Genomic DNA, 27,044 nt, shown 5'->3' with positions numbered 1-27,044 from the left:
AATGGGCAACGTTATGAGCATTTGCTTATTTGAAATAATTAAATTCAATTATTATTTGATTACTTGTTTTTCATAACTTTATTTTTTATTATATTGTAAATGATAGGGAACAAAAATTTGAAATTTTGCAGTTGTGTATAACTTTACACACTCTATCAAAATAACTATCAAAATGACAGTGTTGCCATTTAAGAAACTCAACGATGACGTCATATCTCTAAATTGGGACACCCTGTATACCCAAAAATTACAATTTGAAATACTAATCGACGGGTCTGAGCATTTTTCAAAAAAACAATTAGTATTTTAATTATTGAATTTATTTCAAATTACAGACATAACTTTGTTATTTTCTATTATTTTGTAAATGGTAGAGAATAAAAATTTGATAGTTTGCAGTTGTGTATAACTTTACACACCCTATCAAAATAAAAATAGGTATCAAAATGACAGTGTTGCCATTTAAGAAAATCAACGATGACGCCATATCTCTAAATTGGGACACCCTGTATACATTATTATTGTATGTCAAAAAGGACAATTTGAAATACTAATCGACGGGTCTGAGCATTTTTCAAAAAAACAATTAGTATTTGAGATATTGAATTTATTCCAAATTACAGACTCTCTCTGTATAGGACGATATAAGAGCATAAAATAATAAGATTCAGCACTATGCCGTCACTTGTAAACAGTCCAACTGAGTGCTGGTGAGAATTCAAAAGTGCAGGTAGAGTGGGTACATTTTAGTCATATATTTTTGTACGGCATTTTTACCATCGATAGACCCATGAAAAATAATAAGAAAGCGGGCAGGGCCGTAAAAAAATGGTGAGCCACAAAGTTGGAAAATTTTTTTGATTTTCTGAAAATTTCCAGGGTAAATTTGGTCATTTCATTCTGTACGGCATCAGTTTTATACTGTTTCAATACAACTTCTGATTCATTATTCCGCAACGCCGTACAAAAATCATGCGACAAGGGGAAAAATCGAGGGTTGCAATCCCCTCTCTTTCCGTGGTCCGGGAGGTGATTTGAAAAAGTATGGCTTCGATTCCAAAACATTATCTAGCACTCAGAGGTACTATTAAAAATAATGCCGTCAAAAAAATTATTGTTTATTTGAATGTATATTAGTACCTAATAATTATGTTAATTTCATGGTATACTTGATTTATAAAGCTAAAAAAATCATTTGACTCTGTACGGCAACTTTGTTTTCTATCATGATGTTGTAAAATACAATTGTGATATAGTATTGCTGTTCAAAAGAAACTGTTCTAAAAAAATTATAGAGAAATACAAAAACAGAAATGTTTTAAATTATTGCAAAAGGTTAGATATTCATAGATTAATAAAATATAGCAATTATTCTTTTTCTCATGATCATCTTTCAGTGCGTCACAGTTTTTCGATTTCTCTCTAACGCATTAAATTGTATGTGACAGAAAAAAAGGCACGTCTGGGAATACTTCGGTAATTATTCTAGTTCGGTGATTATTCTAGTTGTCGATAGATGGCGCCATAATCAAAAAAGAATTATTTATTAAATAAAATAATAATATTATCAATATAATCTGTACAATTTATAAGACTATACAAATGAAAGAAAATACCATTTTATAAATGCAATAGACACAATTGATTTGGTTTTATTCCAAATTGAAAATAAAATTTGACAACTGTCAGATTTAACTAAAATGTCACGTTAGAATAAATGTCATAAATATGTATTATCACGGACTTACCTTTTTTTCTAGAATTTGTGACGCACTGAAAAATGTTCATGAAAAGGAGAATATCTACATTTATCCTTTGTTTTAAATAGTATTAAGATAAATAAATTAGGAAAAAATGATGCCGTACATTTTAATGCAGACAATATCTTTTAGGCTGATGAAAATGACGCTACCATTTTAAAGGTGTAGTACTTTATGGTCATTAATTTGATACTATACGGTATTAACATATTTTTGAAGAGAACAATTATTGATAATAATATGATAAAATCATTATGACGTCTAACTGAAGTGAAAGGGTGTGTAGGTATATAATATCCAAGAATTGAAACTGTAAATCCCAGTATCACCAGTTTTGTATACTTTTTGGTTTAATATACAGTCCGTCTAATTTACTTACCGTTGCACGTCATTATCTACGTTAGAGATCGAAGTTGACATTGTTGCCCAATTACAAAGAATTCTTGAATTCATTTTAAATCAAATACATCACACAATTTTGGCGGAAGTGGATTATACAGCAAAACAAATTAATATTCAATGTAAATAAATGAAAACTTTAGAAATAGAGAACAAGAATTAAGTTATAATCTTACGTTAAAGTACATAATAAAAATAGTAAATAATATAATATAATGAAACAAATACTTATAGTAAAGAATATAAATAAATATGAAGTGTCATCACCGCAACTGTCAAATAAATGTTACCAATTTATGCCAAAATATCACCTTCGTTCGATTGTAGTTACAGTGTATTCCGAACAAATATGCTTCATAAAAACGCTTTATAATCCGTTTATACAAATTAAATGAAACATATTATTGTGTATTTCTTTAAGTTAACATTAATAGAAATTTTTAAATATTATTTCTACGCGTATATAATAAAATTAGTCTAGTGGCTGTAATGCCACTGTACTCGGCAAAGTGATTCTAAAAAAGAACACACCTACCACCTAAATTTTCGTGTTTTTACCATGTGACGTCACGGGCTATGACGCGGATAACATGCAACGGTAAGTAAATTAGATGGAGTATATACTTCAAACATTATTGATACATGTATACAGGGTGTCCCGAAAAGATTGGTCATAAATTATACCATAGATTCTGGGGTCAAAAATATGTTGATTGAACCTAACTTACTTTAGTACAAATGTGCACATAAAAAAAGTTATAGCCCTTTAAAATTACAAAATGAAAATAAATTTTTTCCAGTATTTCGAAAACTATTAGAGATTTTTTATTGAAAATAGGCATGTGGCATTCTTATGGCATGAGCATATTAACAAGAAATTATAGTGAAATTTGTGCACACCATAAAAATTTTATGGGGTTTTGTTCCCTTAAACCCCACACAAACTTTTGCGTACGTTCCAATTAAATTATTGTTGTCGTACCAATAGTTAGAGACAATATTAAAACTTTTTGCCTCTTAGTCTTTTTTCGATAAACCAGTTTTTATCGAGATGAGGCTTCTTTTTAATATGTTTACATAAAAATTGTATGGGGGTTTCGTTCCTTTAAACCCCCCAAATGTTTGTGTACGTTCCAATTAAACTTTTATTACGGTACCATTAGTTAAACACAGTGTTTTTAAAACTTTTTTGCCTCTTAGTATATTTTCATATTATAAAAATGTAAATTATAGATTTTTAATATTATTATCAGGTCTCTATAATCGTACTTAACCATATACAAATAGGTGGTGGATTTGACAAATATTCAAAATATCTTGATAAAAACTGGCTTTTCGAGAAAGTACTAACAGGCAAAAAAGTTTTAGAAATACTTTGTTTAACTAAAAATACTTTAACAATAGTTTAATATGAACATACACATAGTTTAGAGGGGTTTAAGGGTACAAAACCCCCATAAAATTTTTATAGGGTGCACAAATTTCACTATAATTTTTTGTTAAGATGTTCCTGCCATAAGAATGCCACACGTCTATTTTCAATAAAAAATCTCTAATAGTTTTCGAAATATTGTAAAAAATTGATTTTCATTTTGTAACTTCAAAGGGCTATAACTTTTTTTTTGTGCACATTTGTACTAAGGTAAGTTAGGTTCAATTATCATATTTTTGGACCTAGGAGTGGATCTGTTTTCAAGCAATGAAGAAGAACCGGAAATAAATAGAAGGCTTGTGCTGGCAAATAAAGCCTATTTCGCGATGGGCCACATATTCAAATCGCGAGACGTACACCGGAAAACAAAACTCCGGGTATATAAAACAATAATCAGGCCCATAGTAAGTTATGGCTGCGAAACATGGGTGGTGACACAGAAATCTGCCAATGCATTAGATGTGTTTGAAAGAAAAGTATTACGTAGGATACTGGGCCCAATAAGTGAAAATAACAACTGGCGAATTAGGTATAATAGAGAAATATACGAGCAATATAGCGAACCAACTCTAGCACAACACACTAAACTGCAGAGATTACGGTGGGCAGGGCACGTGGTCCGCATGCATGAGAATAGAATCCCCAGAAAATTGCTGAATTCAAGAATGCAGGGAAGAAGACCTGTTGGAAGACCTAAAAAGAGATGGGAAGACGAAGTCGATGAGGATGCCAGGATCTTCCTGGGAACGCGTTCATGGAAAAGAACAGCGGTAAATCGAAATGATTGGAGAAGCTTATTGAAGGAGGCCAAGGCTTGATTTGGGCTGTAGTGCCATTGGATGGATCATATTTTTGACCCCAGAATCTGTGGTATAATTTATGACCAATATTTTCGGGACACCCTGTATAATTGATTTGTTTCATTGTAATAATGTGAATAAATAAAATAACTATTTAAAAAAAATTACTACGAGAAAACGACTACTTAGCACACAGTACAGTATTATAGGAGATATGCCTACAAATGCTAAATGTCGTAAGAGAACTTTGGTCCTTAAGCGATAAATATGTAAATTATATTTATTTAATATTTTTATTACTTTTTTATCAATATGAAGTTTCAGATTTGTACGGCATTAACTTTTTATAAATTATTGCATTAAGTACAAATAAACTATCTAAATGCCGTATAAAAAGATATCGTCATTCACCTTACATTTCGTTATATGGATTTTTCTTACATTTCATTCTGTGGATTTTTCCTTGAGCTTTTTTTCCTACAAACCTATGGACCAACGAAAATGTACGGCATGTAAAATAATGTTATCTATGCATAAAATACTTTCAAAATAAATTAATTTTATTTTGTTTCAAATCATCCCCCGGACCACGGAAAGAGAGGGGATTGCAACCCTCGATTTTTCCCCTTGTCGCATGATTTTTGTACGGCGCACAGTGGTCCAAAAACCCGGAAAGATGGCCAAAATATGAAAGCGTTTTTTGATTTGCATGAAATTAGACATTCAAGGGTTTTTCAGGTCGCTAATTACGAATCCGAAATCTAAATTGCAAAAAACAAAATGGCGGATGTAATATGGCGGGTTTATATATTTTAAATATATGTCATACCGTCGAAATTTAATATCCAGAGGTTTTTGAGGTTGCTGATTACGAATCCGAAATCGAAATTTCAAAGAACAAAATGGCGGATGCAATCTGCCAATTTTTATTACAACGTTAAATTAGATTATTAATCATATGAAAGTCACAACTAATTTTTACTTTATTTTCCAACAATACTGTACCTGACCCTTTTATCTACGATTTTACCCTACGATACTGAAATAACTAAAGATCTACAGTCATAACAACTACCTGCATGCTGCGACATGATCTGTTTATTCTGCGTTGATAACGATTCATATTGAAACTCATAGCACAGAGCGCCTGAACAAAAAATTCTCGCAAAACCAAAGGGGCAGATAGTGGCAACTAATTTTTTTTGAATCTTAAAGAGAGAAATATAAGCTAAAAGATGATTTTAGTAATATTTTGGAATTCGATGGAATATATAACTATTTGGCTATCTGAAAATTGAATTTTTTCAAAATATATACTTTCTTATTACTTAACTTCAACTTAACAATCTACTAAATGTAACACATATACAAATACTTTTATATTATCGGCTTTTATTAAGGATGGCTCCACGAATATCATCCATATTGGAGAATTGAAATTGCACACTTCGTTTTCGAGATACACGCACAAGTCTGTGCGTATAAAATATTCATTATTCTTAACTGCGCATCTGTTCCGTACGAAGGTCAACTTTGAACTGAACTGAAAATTCAGATATAGGAGATATAGCTCTAGGGTTGCCAACACTGAATAGGGAATTTAATTCTCTTTTAGAAAATGTAATAATATTCTCCAAACGTTGAATTTTTATTTTTGACGTTTGGCCAGCTTTTCGGGATTTTGGACCACTGTGCGGCGTTGCGGAATAATGGATCAGAAGTTGTATTGAAACAGTATGAAACTGATGCCGTACAGAATGAAATGACCAAATTTACCCTGGAAATTTTCAGAAAATCAAAAAAATTTACCAACTTTGTGGCTCACCAATTTTTTACGGCACTGCGCGCTTTATTATTTTTCATGGATCTATCGATGGTAAAAATGCCGTACAAAAATATACGACCAAAATGTACCCACTCTACCTGCACTTTTGAATTCTCACCAGCACTCAGTTGGACTGCTTACAAGTGACGGCATAGTGCTGAATCTTATTATTTTATGCTCTTATATCGTCCTATATACTTCACCTGGTGGTTCATTCATATGACCCATCCATTTTTGGGCATGGTCCTGTAGTCTATACAGTGTTCTAAATTATCATAATACATATAACATAAATTATCATAATATAACATAACAAAGTGGTTTGAGAAAAAATAATTCTATGAGTAGTACAGTTACAAAAAAGAAAAAAAGAATAAGATAACATATAGGTCAGTACAATTACAAACAAAAGATAACACATAAATCAATTCAGAAATGTTCCAAGGTATAACGGTTTTGAGTTACCTAATGCATACAGGTCATGTATTCTTGTTCTCATGATCATTTTTCAGTGCGTCACAGTTTTTCGATTTCTCTCTAATGCATTAAGTTAGATGAGACGGAAAAAGCGGTAGCTCCGTGATTAAACACAAAAATAATGCAGCATTACAATGGTTATATACAAAAGATGTCTATTCCTAACCTACGTTTGATTCGTTGATATGTAGAATGCGCGTTTTCTCTAGCCAATCAAATACACGTATTACGAACATTTGACGAAAACTTCGTCCATTTTGGCCATTTTTTAGAAGTGTCAAAGAGTCAAGTGACGGTTATTATTCAGGTCAGTATTTTGTATACCTGTCATTTTGAAATTTCGAATTCGACTTCACTTGTGTTTCACAACGTCTTTGTGCATTATTTTGTGTTTTGGTTTAGAATTTAGTTAATTAAAAGTTAGTCATTGGCGTGAGGAGACTAGAGACATTCGAGATGTACCGAAGAGTGCTAAATATCTCATGAGTAGATAGAATAGCCAACGTGGAGGTAATGAGACTTACGCATAAGGAACGAGAACTAACAAATAAGAAGAAAACTGAGATATATGGGACATGTGATGAGAGATGTATATCTAACACTCCAAGTCATTATGCAAGAAAAATATCCATAGTAAGGAGACGTAACTCATGGCTGAAGAACCTTAGGAACTGGTTTGGATGTAATAACAATGAATTATTTAGGGCCGCAGTTTCAGAAATAAAGATCGCTCTGATGATTACCGACTTTTGAAGCGAAGACAGCACCTAGAGAAGAAGATAAAAACACAGTTTATGGATAGTTTTGTGTCATTTTTTAATGTTTCCATATTTATAAATTTAATTAACAATATTGTTTACTTTTTAATTTTATTCCCCTTTATAAAAAATACCTACATGTTAACATACTGTGTAAAAATCAAATCTACTAAATTACGAATTAGTTTAATTCCACAAGCTTTTCACCTATGGCTAAGTACGATTGTGGCATCTGTCAGATTCGTCAATAATTACATGAAATAAGTCTCGACACACCCAATACAGTATATGACGTCATAATTAATGACGCACTGAAAAATGATCATGAGAACAAGAATAACACTAATCACAATACGAAAGCTCTGGCCGGAAGTATTAAAAAGTTAGGGACGAAGAAATATGATTTTTAAATATAGATTTAAATATAGAATTAGATATAACTCAGGAATCAAAACATCAGCCTGGAACACTGTTGTATGTTTACCTATTCTGTAAGATTTGTTATAGTTGCATGTTTGCCTTAAGACTCCTGTTACAGTACCATGGGTAGTTTTAGATCCATCAGTATAACTTCTAACGTGCGTACAAAGTCACGCACATTCTTTTTTTCTATGTTAATAAGTCCAAAAATAGATATAAAAACTTTTTAGAAAGTCAGTGCAACTATAAACTCACTTTTGTCTCTGTTCTCACAACTTTTAAAACACAACTTAACAACCATAACCATAATAATAAAAATTGTAACAAAAATGAAACTTCTGCTTGAGAAGTCGATGTAACAAAATACTACATTTGCAATAGTTTTTGTTTAGGGAAATGATAAGATGAAGAGAGTAAGATGAACTAATAACAGAAGTATGAATCGACAGATGCAAACTATATGTAGTTAGGCTAACAGGATATGCAAGAGAATGATTACTTGACACTCAATGATGGATTCGACTAATTTGCATGCCTGTCAAAGACACTAGATCAAAATAGTGATGATGGCTAGTGGCTAGGAAATAAAATATTGAAATAAAAATAATGTACTAAAAATAGAAAAAGAAGAAAAATCATGGGCGCCAGAAGAGGGTATCGACCACTCTTCCACGTATCCTACACTGCTGTAAAATTTATTAAATCTGTACATGTGCATATCAGGGAATAATAATAAATGATATACACAAAACAAATATAGATTTATTTAAATAGAATTACTTAGGTGTTACGAAGCATTGCCAAGCAATGTTTGGCATACCACTTAAGGACAGGAAAACAAACACATGAATAAGACAGAAAACCAAAGTCACCGATGTGGTACAAAAATCATTAAAATTGAAATGGGAATACGCTGGACATGTAGCTAGGAGCGATCTAAACAAATGACACAGAACAATTCTAACCTGGAGACCATACCAACACAAAAGACCCAGAGGCAGACCTCCTATGAGATGGACAGATGATTTGAAACGGACTGCCGGGAAAAATTGGCTACATGTAGCGTACAACAAAAAACAATGGAAAGGAAGACTTGAAGAGGCTTATGTTCAGATGTGGACATGAATGTCTAGACGAAGAAGACTTGGATTTTACACAATCTCCGAGTTAACGAAATGAATATTAAGTGACTCTAAAATGACAAAGGTGATACTTTACAAGTATGTACTAGTGCAGGGGTCACCAATTAGCGGACCGCGGTCCGCATCCGGACCTTGGGCTAGTTTTGTGCGGACCGTCAATAAATTCAGAATATTCCTAGAGTTTGGCAATTTTGAAAATGTTTGGCCTTGAAATTGTGTACTATGTTTGGCTCAACTTATGTGTGCGAAGCCGTTTTTTCATGAATGAACTTTATTAAGAATCAGTACAGCTCTCAGCTAACAGATAAATATCTCAACTCCCTAATGAGACTTAGTTTCACTAAACTCACTCCAAACTTCAGACAGGTTGTGCATAAAAAAATGTCATTTGTCTCTCTGATAATTTAATTTTGTAAAGAGTTTTCCCTCTTATTGTTATACTTACTAATCATTCATTTTGATATTAAGTAAACTGAAATATAAAATTGTCACGTTCATTTTTTTATATTCATTATTTCCTCTCTACTATATGTCAAATAGGAGTACTTTTCAGATGTGCATTTAATTAAAATAATTTTCAGATTTAATAAGTTTGCAACAAACAAATTCATTGAAACGAATGTAGAAAAGATAACATGTTAATTAGCATTTTGTACTGTGATTATTTATTTTAAATTCCTTAGTTTCCTATCTACAAAATTGAAGATGTCTAAAAACTTCATTAGCATTCAAAATATAAATTCCTAACTTTTAAAATATTCTCGGTAACAATTTACAGTACTGCTGTTTTCAAAATACATATACTGATAATAACATCAAAACGATACACAATGAATTTATATTTTATTTATTGTACAAGAAAAACTTACAGAAAAGTATACAGTAACCAAAAAACAATCAGATATTATTAGTTTTCCTTTCCATATTATGTGTGAGGCCACTTTCGTATGAAGAATGTTTCTGGCTCGATTTCTTAGCGGATTCCTGTTCCAAAATGTCCCCTTTAAACAAATCAGAAGGGTGCCGGGTGAAACAATTTTTTTAAGCAAATTCAAAATTAGTTTTTTGCCTCGAAAAATGTATTTTTAGGTTTCTTGGGTAATTATAAACAAAAAAGGTCACTTGTCATATTTCTGAAAAGTTGATAGTTTTTGAGTTATAAGCGATTTAAAATCTGAAAATGCGAAAATATGCATTTGCAATGATAGAAAACTCTTAAGTTTTAATAAAATGACAGATCTTTTTTGTTTGATGACTCAAAAGTGCTTAAAACATATTTTTGGGGGCAAAAAAAGGTGATGTTTTAAATTTGTTAAAAAAAATGTTAAACAATTTCTGCCCAAAAATTTCGCCTGGCACCCTTCTGATTTGTTTATAGGGGATATTTTTTAACAAGAATCCGCAAATAAACTGAATCAGAACGACCAGACACAGGTAGCGTTAAATCCGGACCCCGGAAGTGTCATAGGGTTTCGAAACGGACCCTCAGGGAAACTAATTGGTGACCCCTGTACTAGTGTATACGGTACTAGTGATACTAAATACAATATAACATAACAATAATGTTACATGTTAGAAAATTAAATACCTTTGACATATAGAGCGTACAACTCACATGAGACTAAGGTAATAACCTTCACCAAATTATTATAGTACGAGTACTATGTACAACTGAGTTAGAAACCGAAAAATATGAATAATATAAAGATATTCAGTACTGAACAGAAATACATCAAAAAATGATCCTACACCAAAAAAAAATAAATCTAACACAAGCAGAAGAAGAAATTTTAACATCAAAAGATGTCAATGAAAAATGGAATAAAATCCAGAAGGCATTGCTAAAGGCTGGGGAAAATTTAAAGCCTGCAAAGACAAATAAAAAGCAGAAGTGGATGACTTCGGAAATTCTAGCATTAATGGAAGAGAGGAGAAAGGCCAAAGGGAGAAATGAGCCAAAATACAAAGAACTACGATATAAAATTAAAGTAGAGATAAAAAAAGGACAAGGAAAAGTGGTTAACAGAACAATGCAAAGAAATAGAAGAGTATGACAGAAAATACGACAGCTTTAATATGCATAAAAAAAATAAAAGAACTAACAAGTACCAAAAAGCGAGCACACTATGGGATACTCAAATATGATAACGGTAAACTCATCGCAGACATCAAAGATAAATTAAGGTTTTGGCAGGAATACATAATAAAACTATTCGACGATGATAGAATGATACAAGAAGAACCACAGGAACAAACAGGACCGAAAATAATAATGTTCGAATTAGAACAGGCAATTAGAAATGCAAATACCGCAAAAGCAGTAGGCCCAGATCAGATACCCACTGAGCTAATTAAATGCATTGACGGAGAAACACTGCATATACTTTTAGATCTGTTCAACAAGGTATATACAACAGGAGTAATACCCCAGGATTGGTTGCTGTCCACATTTGTAACACTACCAAAGTCAATACATGCGACAGAATGCTCCCAGTATAGAACAATTTCTTTAATAAGCCACACACTTAAGATATTCCTCAAAATAATACATGGAAGACTGTACAAAAAAAAATAGAGGAAGATATAGATGACACCCAGTTTGGTTTCAGAGGAGGACTAGGAACGAGAGAGGCTCTGTTCGCGTTTAACGTTCTCGCGCAAAGACGACTAGATATGAACCAAGATCTCTATGTCTGCTTTATAGATTATCAAAAGGCTTTTGATAGAGTACGGCATCCAGGGGCGTCATTTGATAGGGGGCAGGGGGGCATTTGCCCCCCCTGACCCTGAAAATTACTGAAATTTATAAAAAATAAATCAATTTTGTATTATGTTTGCATATAAATGTATTGTATATATAATGCTTGCCCCCCCCCCTAGCAAAATTTCAAATGACGCTCCTGACGGCATCAGAAACTCATAAAACTTTTAAAAGAGAAGAATGTGGACAGTCGAGATATACGGATTACTATCAATATGTACTGGAATCAAAAAGCAACGGTTAAAATCTAAAATGTCGAAACAGAGGCCATAAAAATCAAGAGAGTAGTTAGACAGGGTTGCGTATTGTCTCCATTGTTATTCAATCTGTACAGCGAAGCTATTTTTAAGGAAGCAATATCAGAGGAAGAACAGGTTATATCAATAAACGGAAAAATCTTGAACAACATAAGATTTGCAGACGACATCGCTATTTTTGCAGACAGTCTAGATGCACTGCAACTATTAGTAAATAGATTACATCAAGTCAGCATGGACTACAAATGAACGTTAAGAAAACCAAGTTCATGATTATTTCTAAGCAACATACAGTAGGAAGGTTGGATATCGAGGGAAAACAAGTAGAAAGAGTGAATAACTACAAATATATGGGAACCTGGGTAACTGAAAGCAATGACCAGGGTAGAGAAATCAGGACACGCATTGAAATTGCAAGACAAGCATTTATAAAAATGAAAAAGATGTTTGTTAATCGAGACCTTCCTCTGGAGCTGAGGATAAGAGCCTTAAGATGCTACGTGTTCTCGACTTTGTTGTATGGAGTGGAAAGCTGGACACTAAAAGTAGAAAATATAAAGAAGTTGGAAGCCTTTGAGATGTGGTGCTATAGAAGGATTTTGAAAATACCATGGATCCAACGAGTTACAAAAATGCAGAAGTGTTAAGAAGGCTGTAAAAGGATTGCGAGGTGATAAAGAACATCAAAACAAGAAAGCTAGAATATTTAGGCCACATAACCAGAGGTGCGAAATATGAGATATTAAGGCTCATAATGCAAGGTAAAATAAAGGGTGAAAGATTTATAGGTAGAAGAAGAATTTCCTGGCTGAGAAACTTAAGAGAGTGGTATAGTTGCAGCCCAGTAGATCTTTTTAGAGCAGCCGCCAATAAGGTACGGATATCTGTGATGATAGCTAACTTCCGAAAGAGAAGGAACTACAAGAAGAAAAGAATACTGAACTCTAAATGAGTTAAGCAGACACAAGGCTGACTAAGTAAAATATACTAAAAAATGAATTAAGTACAGCAAAGTTAATGTTAAATAAGAACAAGTTAAGTGAAATATATACAGTATGTCCCTGTAAGTTGTATCCATATGGAAAATTTTTTTATTATTAAATTTACGAAAAAAAGTTATTCTTCATAAAAAGCTCTGCATGGTCCAAAACCTAAGATTTAACCATCAAATATCAATTTTTTTGAATGTTATACGAGGTATGTCAAAAAGTTTGAATTTCACTCAAGAGTAAAGTAGCTTTATTTTTCACAATATTGAAAATTGCTATTATGAAAAGTTGTTTATAATTAAAAACTATATTCTAGTATGCAATTACATCCTTCTAATTGAAATTTTTTTTTTTTTTTGAAAAATTATGGATATCAACATTATTTTCAGTTATTTCAATTCAGATAACTCTTTTATTATTAATTTTACGAAAAAAAGTGATTCTTAATAAAAAGTTCTGCATGGTCTAAAACCTAAAATACAACCATCTTATGTCAAATTTTATCAATTTTATACGAGGTATGTCAAAAAATATGAATTTCGCTCAAGAGTAAAATACGTTTATTTTTCACAATATCGAAAATTGTTATTATGAAAAGTTATTTAGAATTAAAAACTATGTTTCAGTATGTAATTACATCCTTCTAATTGAAATATTCTGAACTATAAAGGTACTTTACTTTAGATCTAAATTTATCTTTTTTCACATACCTCGTATAAAATTAATAAAATTTGATATAAGATGGTTTTATTTTAGGTTTTAGACCATCCAGAACGTTTTATTAAGAATCACTTTTTTCGTAAAGTTCAAAATAAAAGAGTTATCAGAATTGAAATAACTGAAAATAATGTTAGCTGTCCATAATTTTTCAAAAAAAAAACAAATTTCAATTAGAAGTATGTAATTGCATATTAGAATATAGTTTTTAATTCCAAACAACTTTTCATAATAGCAATTTTCAATATTGTGAAAAATAAAGCTACCTACTTTACTCTTGAGTGAAATTCAAACTTTTTGACATACCTCTTATAACATTCATAAAATTTGATATCTGATGGTTGAATCTTGGGTTTTGGACCATGCAGAACTTTTTATAAAGAATAACTTTTTTCGTAACATTAATAACAAAAAAGTTTTCCATATGGATACAACTTACAGGGACATACTGTATATAAATTATTCAAATTGATTGACTAAATGAAATAAGGTTAATTAATTATAAAGTAAATTGAAATAAATACAAAAATTAATTAAATACATGACTGGGGAGTTACATAAAGAACTGGGAACAAGCAATGCAGACATAAGAAGTAGATAAAGTTACATAAGTAAATGAAATCAATTAAATTAATAATAAAATGTAAGAACATATTCGCTGGGAGATAACCTTTGAGCTCAAGGTATATTACCGCAGGATTATACGTAAGTGTGGGAACTCTATAAACTAGTAATAAACTACAGTAGACTCGCGATTATCCGAGGTAACGGAGACCGTGACTACCTCGGATACGGAAAAACTCGGTTAACACTGAGTTTGGTTATATTGATAGAAAAACACGTAAATAACCATAACTGTGGATATTTTAATCATTAAACTAATACAGTACTGTCTATAAAAGATAAAAACATTTACCTTATCATTGTTACTGTTTTAAAAAACTTTGATTGATTTTTGCGTAAGCTTCATTCCTCTTTTTGTGGTGGCAATGTTGCGCCAAAGTTGAAAGTTGTAACTCACCAGTTATGACTTTTGCCTCGGTTAACCGAGGGGCTCAGATAATCGCGAGTCCACTGTGTTAAAAAAACAAATGCAAGCTAAATGTTGAAAGATCAAAAATAATTAGTGTAAATAATTATTAAACATTGTGAATAAAATAAATGTCTGTGATTTTAAACGTTATATGTAGAAAGCCGTTAACTGTTACCAAAAACTAAACATTCACACAACAAACCCGATTTACTACCACTCCCAAAAAGGTTCGGTGTTGCATCCCAGAAGATCCTCTGTCTGTGAAACTACCCTTCTTGAAGGGCAGAATGATGAAGCCAAAATTAAATTGTCCCCAACGCTTGTTGGGGACAATTTGTAAACGATTTTGTTTCAAAACGAAATCTGTAGATTTTCTTATTTTATTAATGAAATACTCTGCATAGAGTACAAAGACTCATTTCATTCAGGCTCTCTGAACCGCAAAGTAGAATATTTTCCTAGTGGTGCCCCTTGGTATTGTTGTACCTGGGTTATACAGAGGAGCTTGAATCGAGTCGAAATTCATTTCACTTATTCCCCGTTAGAGGGCGTTCTAACCATACTGCGATATAAATAGTTTTAATTTATATCGAAAACTACGGTCGTAATGCTGCAAATCTGTCTTCCGCAAAGCCTCCTTGACAACAGATAGATCTAGAAATTGTACTATCGGGGGATGGCGGGAGACAGATTTGAATCAAAACGAAATCCGTAGATTTTCTTATTTTAAAATACTTTAGTAACGTGACGGAACATTGCAAACTGACAACACATTATTTAGCCACAGCCGCCTTATTGGATAGTTTTTGACATATCATTTGAATACCCAATCAGAGCAAACGTATAACTGATCTGCGCGTAGCACCTTTCAATTTTTGATAAATTCGCGCACATTTACATTCACTCCCAAAATATAACTTCAAAAAATGTTATGACGTTTTTGCACTACATGGTGCCTACTACTTATTCGCGGTCTGCAAGTACTTGGAGGGGATACGAGAACGATCGTGCGCGAATAGCGGAGAAATATTGCAACTTTCTTAAATAATTCATATTGTCAATTGAAATTGTCAAATTGACGTATATTTCATACCTACTGTCATTGAAGAAGAAAAATTATATATTGCTCCACAATATTGATATGATATGCAATTATTATATAAAGGTAAATTTAATTAATTGTATTTTGCTTGCAGTACTACATTTTAATAACTAATTTTATTTACTACATACAATTGTTTACGTTTTAATAACATAACCTGAATCTTATTTTTTTCTTATTATTTTTTGGACTATGGCCTTGACAATTATCCAGTAACCAGGACTAATATAATTGGCCAATATAATTAAAATTGTGAAACATGTTGCTGAGCGTAGAAACCAGGTGTCGCTTTGCCGAACTTGCACGTTCCCAATACCTTTAAGGAACGCACTGTTTTTAGTAATAAACAAATTCTAATATTTTGGTTTTTATTTTAGGTGCCCCACCTGATATTACAATGGGACTCGCAATTACCAAACCATTCAATTCTGCCCAAGTACATTTGAAAACATGTACTGGTGATAGACCATATGAATGTGAAATTTGTAATAATCTGTTTACTACAAAAGGTAATTTAAAGATGCATATGAGAATTCACACTGGTGAAAAACCTTATAAATGTGAAATTTGTAATAAGCTGTTTACTCTGAAAAGTCATTTAAAGCGGCATATGATAATTCATACTGGTGAAACACCTTATAAATGTAAAATTTGTAATAAGCAGTTTAATCAGCTATATAGTTTAAATTATCATATGAGAAATCATACTGCTGAAAAACCTTATAAATGTGAAATTTGTAGTAAGATGTTTACTATGAAAGCTAATTTAAAGGTACATATGAGAATTCACGGTGGTGAAAAACCTTATGAATGTGAAATTTGTAGTAAGCAGTTTACATTAAAAAGTAATTTAAATACTCATATGAAATGTCACAGTAGTGAAAAACCTTATAAATGTGAAATTTGCACTAAGCAGTTTGCTCACAAACTTTCTCTAAATGCGCATATCACAGCTCATACTGGTAAAAAGCCTTATAACTGCGAAATGTGTACTAAGCGGTTTACTATAAAAAGTAATTTAAATACTCATGTGAAATGTCACACTAGTAAAAAACCTTATAAATGTGAAATTTGTTATAAAATGTTTACTACAAAAGGTAATTTAAAGGTGCATATGAGAATTCACAGTGGTGAAACACCTTATAAATGTGAAATTTGTATTAAGCAGTTTACTATAAAACGTAATTTAAATACTCATATGAAATGTCACAGTAGTGAAAAGCCTTATAAATGTGAAATTTGTAGTAAGATGTTTACTAGTGAAGGTGGTTTAAAGATGCATATGAGAATTCACACTGGTGAAGCACCTTATAAATGTAAAATTTGTAATAAACAGTTTGGTCATCTAAGTGGTTTCAATTATCATATAAAAGTTCACTCTGGTGAAAAACCTTATAAATGTGATATTTGTACTAAGCAGTTTACTATAAAAAGTAATTTAAATACTCATATGAAATGGCACAGTAGTGAAAAACCTTATAAATGTGAAATTTTGTAGTAAGATGTTTACTACAAAAGGTAATTTAAAAATGCATATGAGAATTCACACTGGTGAAACACCTTATAAATGTGAAATTTGTAGTAAGCAGTTTGGTCGTCTAAATGGTTTCAATTATCATATGAAAGTTCACAGTGGTGAAAAACCTTATACATGTGAAATTTGTAGTAAGCAGTTTACTATAAAGAGTAATTTAAATACACATATAAAATGTCACACTGGTGACTTACTTAATCAGTAGAAACATTGATACCTTTCGGTGTTGGGTACCATTCATTCAATCTTAATAAGGTGTCGGGAGTTGCGTCTAGCTCTTAGTAAACTTTCTCCATTCTTATCTTTTGGTTGCCATTTGTGTTGCTTCTTGCCAAGTTTTTCCCTTACTTTGTAGTATCTGGGAGATGTCACTATTCCATTCTTTAATGGGTCGTCCTCTTCTGTTCTTCCCTATTGGTTTTGCTTCCCACACTCCCCAAGTAGCACCGAACGGGTTTATTAAGTCTTTTAAGGATGCTTTAAAACTGTAGAATAAAACTAAAATTAAAACCATTTGGTTTTTAAGTAAACCTTAAGATTGCAATAAAACCGCTTTCAGCATCAAAGGGCCCACTCTGAAAGAGGTCAATAAAACCAAAAATAAAAACTTTAAAACTTTGTTTTCTTAAGCAACTGGTTTTAAAGCTGCTGTGAAGGTGCTTTTAAAACCATGTTAAAAGACACTTTAAGTGCAGACGGTTTTATAGCAAACTTAAAAAGGTTTTTTAAATGGAGACTTTTAAAGACAATTTACCATATTAAATTATTCTTTAAAGCCATATACTCCATATAGGCCAGCAAATTTTTACATGTGTTATGATAGGTAGATACGTATTAATAATAAAAAGTACTTGGTTATTTCGGACTGTCAAATTCGGAAAAATACTTGCGCACCCAACTTTATTGATAATGTTAACAAAAATAGGTCTAAATAGCTCACGCTCCCTAAAATTTCTGACTTGGCGATTAAAAAATAAAAATAATAAAAAAATTTAAATCCGAAAAATATTAATTTGAGGGAAAAATAATTTTATCTACAATTTTAATGTTTTAATGTTAAAATAAATCGAATTTATGTCTTATTTATAATTTTTATGTAAGCCTTATATTGTAATCTATCATGGCTTTCAGCATGTCTAAAAAGCAATATGGCCGAAATCCAAATAAAACTATTTGGTATATCGACAGAGATTTCTTAAGATCAAATGGTTTTATTTTATACCTTTCCAAGAGCATATATCCTACATAAAAGCAAGGTTGCCTTGAAATTAAAACCGTTTAGTTTTAATGCTGCTGTCAATAATGCCACTCGGTTTTAATGTGAATCTAACCTAAAATCGAGTCGTCGTAGTGCTGTGTGTGTTTTATTTTTCTTTTAAAATGACCAGTTTTTTATATTTTAAGTACATACTTGCGACTTATTTTTTCCATACGAACTGTACTTCCACTTTTTACAACACACTACACCACTGTCTCGCTCTAAAACAAATAGCCAACCATTTTGGACATGAAAGAAGAGGGGATGAGTTTAGTTTTATCGTTTCTAACAAGAAGCATAGTTTAGTCTTTACGATAACCAAATTAATTCAGTTAAGAACGTTTGGTTTTATTATAGCCTACTAATTGCTTTTAAGAAAGCAACTTTAAAGACAACTAAAAAAATAGTTTTAAGGCATATGTTTTACTAACATAATAGTCTTGAGATTAACTAGTTTTAATAATAGGTTTTATTAGTCATATTGGGAGAATCTTTAAAACTTCAATAAAACTAAAAGGTAACTGGACAATTCGACGTTTTTCGATTTTCTTTTCTCCACACATCGAATTCGATCGTCGATCTTGTACGGAACTGACAAGAATCTAATAAAACCAGACAGTCCGGAAGTTCTTCATAAAACTGATTAGTTTTAAAGTGAACTGAGAATAAACCATTTTAAAACTACAATAAGACAAATTATCTATTAAGATTAATTAGTTTTATTTGATACTCTTATTAGAAACTTTAAAACTAGTGACAAATGCATAACAGTTTTAAAGTTCTGGCAGTATATCTACAAGGTATATAACTTTAAAACCATTATCTTCATATTTACCACAACAAAACCTTTATAAACCTTAAATAAAACTAAAATGTTTTTATTGTGCTACTTGGGTCTTTTCACTTGTCTGTTATTGTCCATCTGGGTTAGATGCCTGAACCATGCCAATTTTTTCTCCTTAATTGTGTCGGTTACCGGTTTGATCTTGAGTCTTTCTCTTATTTCCTCATTTCTTACTCTACCGGTTTTTCTTACTCCGATCGTTCTTCTAATGGTAGGCTAGCAAAGTATGCTAACTGTGCTGTCACATGAGCGTTATGGGGACCTATTGGATTGTGAAGAGTAGCTCCTAAAACCAAAAAAAGTTGTAAAGTTTTCCATTTTAGTGGGGACTTTCCATTTTTAATTTAACTTACCATTTCCAACAATCGTTTTTTTTAGATTATAGCGCCATCTATTCATAATTCGAAAAAATGTCTCAAATAAAAGTTACTTATTTTTACGTAAGGAATCCAAATCTGCAATAAAAATGGGGGCTTCCATTTAAGATTTTAAAGTAACTCCCCACCCCACCTTCGTGGGGGGTCGTGTTTGGTGATATTCGATAGATTTTTCAAAAATATTGAATAAGTGTATTTTTCAGTTTTTCTATCTGATGATCATTTCGCGAAATATCGCGGGATTCGTATTTAAAATTATAAATTTACCCCCACCCCTCTCCGTGGGAAGTCGTGTTTGGTATCATTCGATAGCTTTTTGAAAAACATTGCGCACGTATTTTTTAGTTTTTCGATGTGTCATTCATTTGGGACTCATCCATTTCCCTACGCCCCGCTCAAATCGTAAGATTTTTTAAATATACACTGTTTTGCATGTACTTAACTTACCTTATCTTAATCTGACGTTTTCGAGTTTTTCTAAGGATAATTGGATTGGATAAGGATTTTTGTCGTTATTGTTACCGTTATGTTTTTTTTTATTTATCATTCATATCATTTATCACATAACATCACAAATTATTTTCTTTATATTATTTTTCTAGTAGCCACATGACTATTTCTATCATTTCAATATTATATTATTATTGAGTATACAAGAGTATACAAGATGGCGCTTGTGGATGAAGTTCGCAAGGAACTAAATAAACTCAACAAAAGTGATTTAATTCGTATAATTATTGAAAAAAGAATGTCTGATGATCTAAAAATAAGTGATAAAGTAGTAAGATATCTGGAAACTACTGAAAATTTGGACTTTTTTTGATGCTGACAACGAAAATATCGAAAAAACTGGTAAGAGCCACACAGAACTGATGAGTAAAATTGCACTTAAATGCGACGTAAGAGTAGCAAAAGTTGAGTTAGATGCGTCAAATCGGATAATAAATGAACTTGAAAAAACGATTAATAACCAAGAATTTATTATTCAACTTTTAAAAAGCCAAACTAATTTTGAGGTTAATAATATCAATAACCACACGAAACAACACGAAAAGCGACGTTGCCACCTTCAATAATAAATCCTCAAAAGTAAAACACAATGAAGCAGGTAAACAAGAATCTTTTTCAAATAATCTCACAAAACAACAGGTTGCTACTGCTGTTCTTGAAGCGCAGACCGCTACAAAAATGAATGAGATTCAAAATTTAAATAAAAGTAAGAATAAATGCGTCAAAATTGTTGGAGACTGTGACACAAATGAAGAAGCGGGTGATAAGGTGTGGGTATATGCCACAAAATACAAAAAAATCCTATACCATGGAGAATATTCAAGATTATTTGAAAGTAAAGTTTCCTGGATTACAGCTGATGCAGATCTTCACGAACAACTATTTATGCCCGAAACATGGCCTAAAGGTATTGAAATCAGTGATTATTTTTTTCCTAGAAGACACAATTTCTACAAACCTTCTAAGTTTAATGGATCCACTTCACGAGGACGACATCTCTTACCTACAGAATTAACGATGCTGTATCCTACAAGCTGTGCCATTTAAATTTACAAAGTTTAGCAAATAAGAGACATTTTTTAAATATGGTTTTAGAAAAATATTGTCCAAATATATTTTGTTGTTCTGAACACTGGGTATCTTCAGATAAATTAGAATCATTAAAGCTGGCAAACTATCATCTTTTAGGAAGTTACTGCCGTCATCAGCAGTCTCAGGGTGGTGTTGCGATATTTATCTGTAGTGAGTTGTATAAGTACTGTACTGTAATTGAACCTTTGTCACAATACAATGTAGAATTTTCATTTGAATGTGTAGGTATTAGCTTGTTAGATGACCGTTGCTGTGTGCTAACAATGTATAGATCGCCCAATGGTAGTATAGAAACGTTTTTTAGGTGCTTATCTGAAGTGTTAAGCAAAGTACATAATAAATTTAAGCAAATCATCATATGCGGTGACTTAAACATTAACGGGCTTGTCAATACCACTTATCTCAGATGTTTCTCTGATCTCCTTGAAAGCTTTCATCTAAAATCACATATATGTTGCAACCCGAATAGCAAAATACGGTAATATAATAACCAAAACATCTATTGATTACATAATAACTAACTTAGATTTTCGAACACTGAATATAATATGTATAACGGATCCAGCCATTTCTGATCATTCAGCTCAAATACTAAAATGGGAACTAATAGAACAGTCAGTTACAACTGATGAAAAAATGTCTCGTCGTTTAGCCAACTTTCTGTAGCAGAATTTAAATATTTATTAAGTAAAATCGATATTGATTTCTCAAAATTTGTATCGGTAGATGAAATGTTTAAGTCCTTTTGGGATGAATTAACATATGCATTTAATACAGCGTTCCCATTAAAACTTGTTAAACCAAATCACGAAAAACGTAAACCTAACAAAGTAAAGTTTTCAGTTAAGTTAGAAAATGAAATATCGGAACTTAAACATGATAACTGGATTAGAAATAACTCAATATTATCAGCAACGAAAATTATAGACAAAAAAAAACAAATGATTAACCACAAAATTAAACTTGAAAAACAGAAGCATTTCTCAGATTTAATCAACAACTCCAGTAATAAAACGAAAACAATGTGGTAACTAGTAAACACAAAACTAAATAGAACCAAGAAACTTGACCTTCCAAAAAAACGGGAATACAATAATAAGCAATTAGAGTGTCCTAAAGAAATATCTAATGTTTTTGCTGAGTATCTAATTGAGTCCGTAGAATCAATAGTTCCAAAAAATGGTCAATGGAACAAAAATAACTATACATTAACAAGACGTACGCCTAATGAATCACTTTATTTTTATCCAATCATTGAATACGATGTTTTAGAGGTAATTAATTATTTTAACAACAAAAAGTCCACAGGATTTGATGACATGCCAGTTTCACTCCTAAAGAATGTTCATCACAATTAGCTCCTTTTATAACCGAATTAATTAATTATTCCGTGAGCACCGGAAAATTCCCCGATATTTTAAAAACTTCTAAAGTAGTTCCGGTTTCTAAGAAAGGTTCAAGAAACGTATTATCAAATTACAGAGGTATATCTATTTTAAGCGTTATCGCAATAACTTATGAAAAAGTAGTGTATACTATAATTACGTCATTTCTATATAAAACAAAAATCCTTAGTAGTAAACAACACGGATTTCGACAAGGACGATCATGTGAAACAGTTACAGTAGATTTAATTCAAGTTATTCATGAAAAAATCGATCAAAATTTGTACACTTTTGGAATATTCTTTGATCTCTCGAGGGCCTTCGACTGTCTTGATCCAGTATGTCTAAAAGAAAAACTTATAGGCATAGGCATTCGCGAACCGGTCAACTCGTGGATATATTCGTATACAACGAGTAGACCACTTTTTGTGTATTAATAATATTTCATCGGAAATCTACTATAGTAATTTAGGAATACCCCAGGGTGGAATATTAGGTCCACTACTCTTTTTACTTTATAGAAATGATATGCCTGAATATATCTCAGAAAAACACATATTCATGTATGCAGATGATACCACCATACTTGTCTCAGCGGAATCCTTCCAGTTAGCACATTCTAAGGTCAAGAATGTAATCTTGTCATTTAAAAACTGGTGCTACCGAAATAATTTGGTAATAAATATAGATAAGACAGTATGTATTCAGTTTTCTTATGGTGAAAGAAAAATAAGTACCTACTTCTGCGTTCGAAATTACAGACAACGTGATTATTAAATCAGTTGATAGTACTAAGTTTCTTGGCACGATTGTGGACAATACACAATACTTTAAATTATCGTGAACACGTAAACAATACCTGTTTAAAATTGAATCAAGCATATTTCGCGATATTGTCGTTAAAGGACGAAGTTACTGTAAATGCGTTGGTTACACTATACTATTCCCAAGTGTATTCCATAATTAGTCAAAACATTATTGTTTGGGGACAGGCATCGGAAAGTTTGATAGTATTTGTCCTACAAAAACGAATAATTCGAACAATATTTGGTTTACGCTTTAGAGACAGTCGTCGTCAGTGTTTTAAAAATAATAACATTCTTACGCTTGCTTCAATATATATCTATAAGTTGTTATTACGCACGTTCACTAAGTTAAATGATCTTAAAACAGCAAATGACTTACACGCATATAACACAAGAAATACCGGGATAATATATCTTCCTCGTCATATTCATACTAATTTTAGAAAATCTGAATATGCAGACTCCCTACTTTTTAATACACTACCATCTAGTTTTAAAAATTTTAATTCACTAAGAACTTTCCAAAAAAACTTAAAGCAATTATTAATAAGCCATGCCTTTTATTCAGTGCGTGAATTTACAGAATGCTTAGCTCTAATTATTTAGAAGATGTCCAAAGTCTGGGGCGAATTTTAAAATTGTATTGACATGATTTATAGAATAATTGTTGGCGACTTATTATGTATTTGTCTTGTACTTATAATATTATTTTTGTTTGTAACTGTAGTGTTGTAATGTTTATTGTATTTTTTTGACATGCCCTATGCATACGTGTATGTAACCAAGGGTTAATAAAATGATCTATCTATCTATCTTATCTTATTTATGTCAAATTATAAATCACTTTATTTCAAATTATTTCAAACTAACTTTGTAAACTTGAGGTTAAGTGGAGTAGCTCTAGCTAGACTTCGCCTCACGTATCTCGTGTTTGTAAATTTTTACAGACTAAATAAAGGCAATTTTTTATTGAAGTTATACTTCTTTACCGGCGATAGAGGGTGATTTTTTATATGTTAAAACCTATCAGCCCGGCGCATGCGCATTATAACTTTGTTCTGATTGGATGTTCAAATGACATGTCAAAAATTATCCGATATGGCAGCTGTAGGACAGCTGTGGTTTGGAGGTAAAGGTAAACAAATGTATAATATATTAGTTTTATTGTTGTGAGGACAGAAACAAAAAAGTTTATAATATTGTAGTGACTTAAATAGTTTTTAAAAGCAACAGGTACGTAATAATTGTTAATGTATCATGGGTATAAACCTACCTATTTGATCTGCCAAAATACATAGTATGTAATACTTTTATTTATATAATTTGATTACCATCAAAATTTCTATCAATATTCACCTAATATATTATTTTTTTACTCTATGTTTTGTTGTATTTTTTCAATTCTAAATCATTTCAATTCAAAATTAAAATAATTTGATCAATTTTCAAAATATCAAAATATCACAAGTTTAATCCGTTTAGTTAGTCGATCTTCGTAAATAATGACACATAGTGTCCGTGGCTAAGCGTTGAAGCCGAATGAATTCCAATACCAACCGCGCTTATCAGCGCTGGTTCGAGTCCCAATAGAAACTTTCTTTTTTGTTTTTTTTAATACATTTTATGATTGTAAGTATATTTATTATATAATTGTATTTTCAGAAAATACGTATTTAGTTAAAAAAAATTTCGACAATTAATGTTCAGACATCATTTGTGGCTTGTTTAATGTGTGTGTGTGTTTTATTCTTTTATTATTTTAATTTTTGGCACTGTTCTAATAAAAATGTTTGAGAAGTAGTAAGTATAAATTAGTTTAATATTTAAACAAAATATAAATAAAAAGTATATTAATTTCGTTTAAATCATATAATAGAAGTATAACTTCTTACGTGCGTACAAAGTACACACACATTCTTTTTATTATTATTATTATTATCTTCCGCCTTTGTATCCTTGTTATTTATTTTCATTATCTGAGTCTTCCCTTTGTTTACATTTAAGTTGTATTTGCTTGCTTCTATGTTCCATCTCTCTAAGTTATAATTCAGTTTTTCTGCTGTTTCCGCAATTAGTACTATGTCGTCCGCAAATATACATATCTCAGAGTTTATCGTTTGCATTCTGTTCCAACCGATGTAGTATTTTTTGAAAGTTTTATTACATTCTTTCATTATCTCATCTATTACATTTATGAATAGCACTGGGCTGAGACTTCTCCCTTGTTTAACTCCTTGGGTTGTTTCAAATGGTTCTGACTGCATATTTAGCATTCTTATTGTATTTGTTGTTTTCATGTATATACTTTTTGTTGCTTCTACCAGTTCTTCACTTACTTGTTTCTTCTTTAGGCTTTCCCATATATTTTCTCTTTTGATTGAGTCGAAAGCTTTTTCCATATCTATAAAGGTCAGATGTATTTCTCTGTTTTTCTTTAAGGCTTTTTCTATTATTTGTTGCATGGTGAATATATGGTCTTGTGTTCTATGTCTTTTTATGAATCCACGTTGTACGTCCTCTAATTTGTGTCCTATTTCTTTTCTGATTTTCGTTTCTATTATGGTTTCGTATACTTTTGCTGCTACACACAATAGTGATATGCTTCTATAGTTCTTACAGTCTCTTGTGTTTCTTTTCTTGTGTATAGGTATAATTACTGCATTTGTCCACTCTCTGGGTAATATTTTTCTCTTCAATATTAGGTTATATATTATGTATATAATGTAGAAACTCTGGAAACTCGGGACATAGACTAAACACCGTTTTTTCTCCTTAAAGAACAAAATTTATTAGTTTTGTATACAATTATAAAAACATATTTACATACCTTAAAGAAAATCGGTTTTATAAGTCGTTTAACATTCTAATCTTTAAATTAACAATAACAAATAATACATTAACAAGTTTAAACGATAATAATTAACAAATATGTAAGAAAATATTAAATTAGGTTTTAAAATGGAAGGAACAAGATTTATGTCAATTTAGTGTCAGAATATATATTATTCTTCTATTTCTTTATAAATATCCTTTAGCCTTTTACATACCAGGTTTTCATTATTACATTTCCCCCCCTTGAAAAGGCAAGAGCTTACTGCTATGGACAAAATTTTTCTGATTCCGACGATAGCCTCCATTTATTTCATAAATTGATGACGAAAACCTGTTTAAAATTTTGAATGACCCCTTTCTTATCGGATCAAGTTTGTTTCTGTTAAGACGGTTACCCATTTCGACATAGACTAAGTCTCCGACTTTAAATTTATAGTCTTGCTTCTTCCGGTCAACTCTAGTTTTATTGTTATTGTGAGCTCTTTGTGAATTTTGGAAAGCCAGAGTTCTATTCTGAGTCAAATCTTGGGGTTG

General features: G+C 31.4%; 1 protein-coding gene across 6 annotated transcripts in view; it reads left to right on the top strand.

The window, feature by feature from the left end:
• LOC126880313 (zinc finger protein 260-like) overlaps positions 1 to 27,044 on the top strand; it is a 67,793-nt gene that overhangs the window by 13,353 nt on the left and 27,396 nt on the right. For 3 of the 6 annotated variants that reach the window (XM_050644109.1, XM_050644111.1, XM_050644110.1), the window contains exon 2: positions 16,250 to 16,381. The exons of the other annotated variants lie outside the window; for them this stretch is intronic. In XM_050644109.1, coding sequence (XP_050500066.1) covers positions 16,250 to 16,381 — 132 coding nt within the window. The remainder of the gene's footprint in view (positions 1 to 16,249; positions 16,382 to 27,044) is intronic. 6 annotated transcript variants of the gene reach the window in all.

The sequence above is a fragment of the Diabrotica virgifera genome, chromosome 2, assembly GCF_917563875.1.
Source record: "Diabrotica virgifera virgifera chromosome 2, PGI_DIABVI_V3a".
Taxonomy (NCBI): Eukaryota; Metazoa; Arthropoda; class Insecta; order Coleoptera; family Chrysomelidae; genus Diabrotica; species Diabrotica virgifera.
This window is presented reverse-complemented; position numbering and strand designations above follow the sequence as displayed.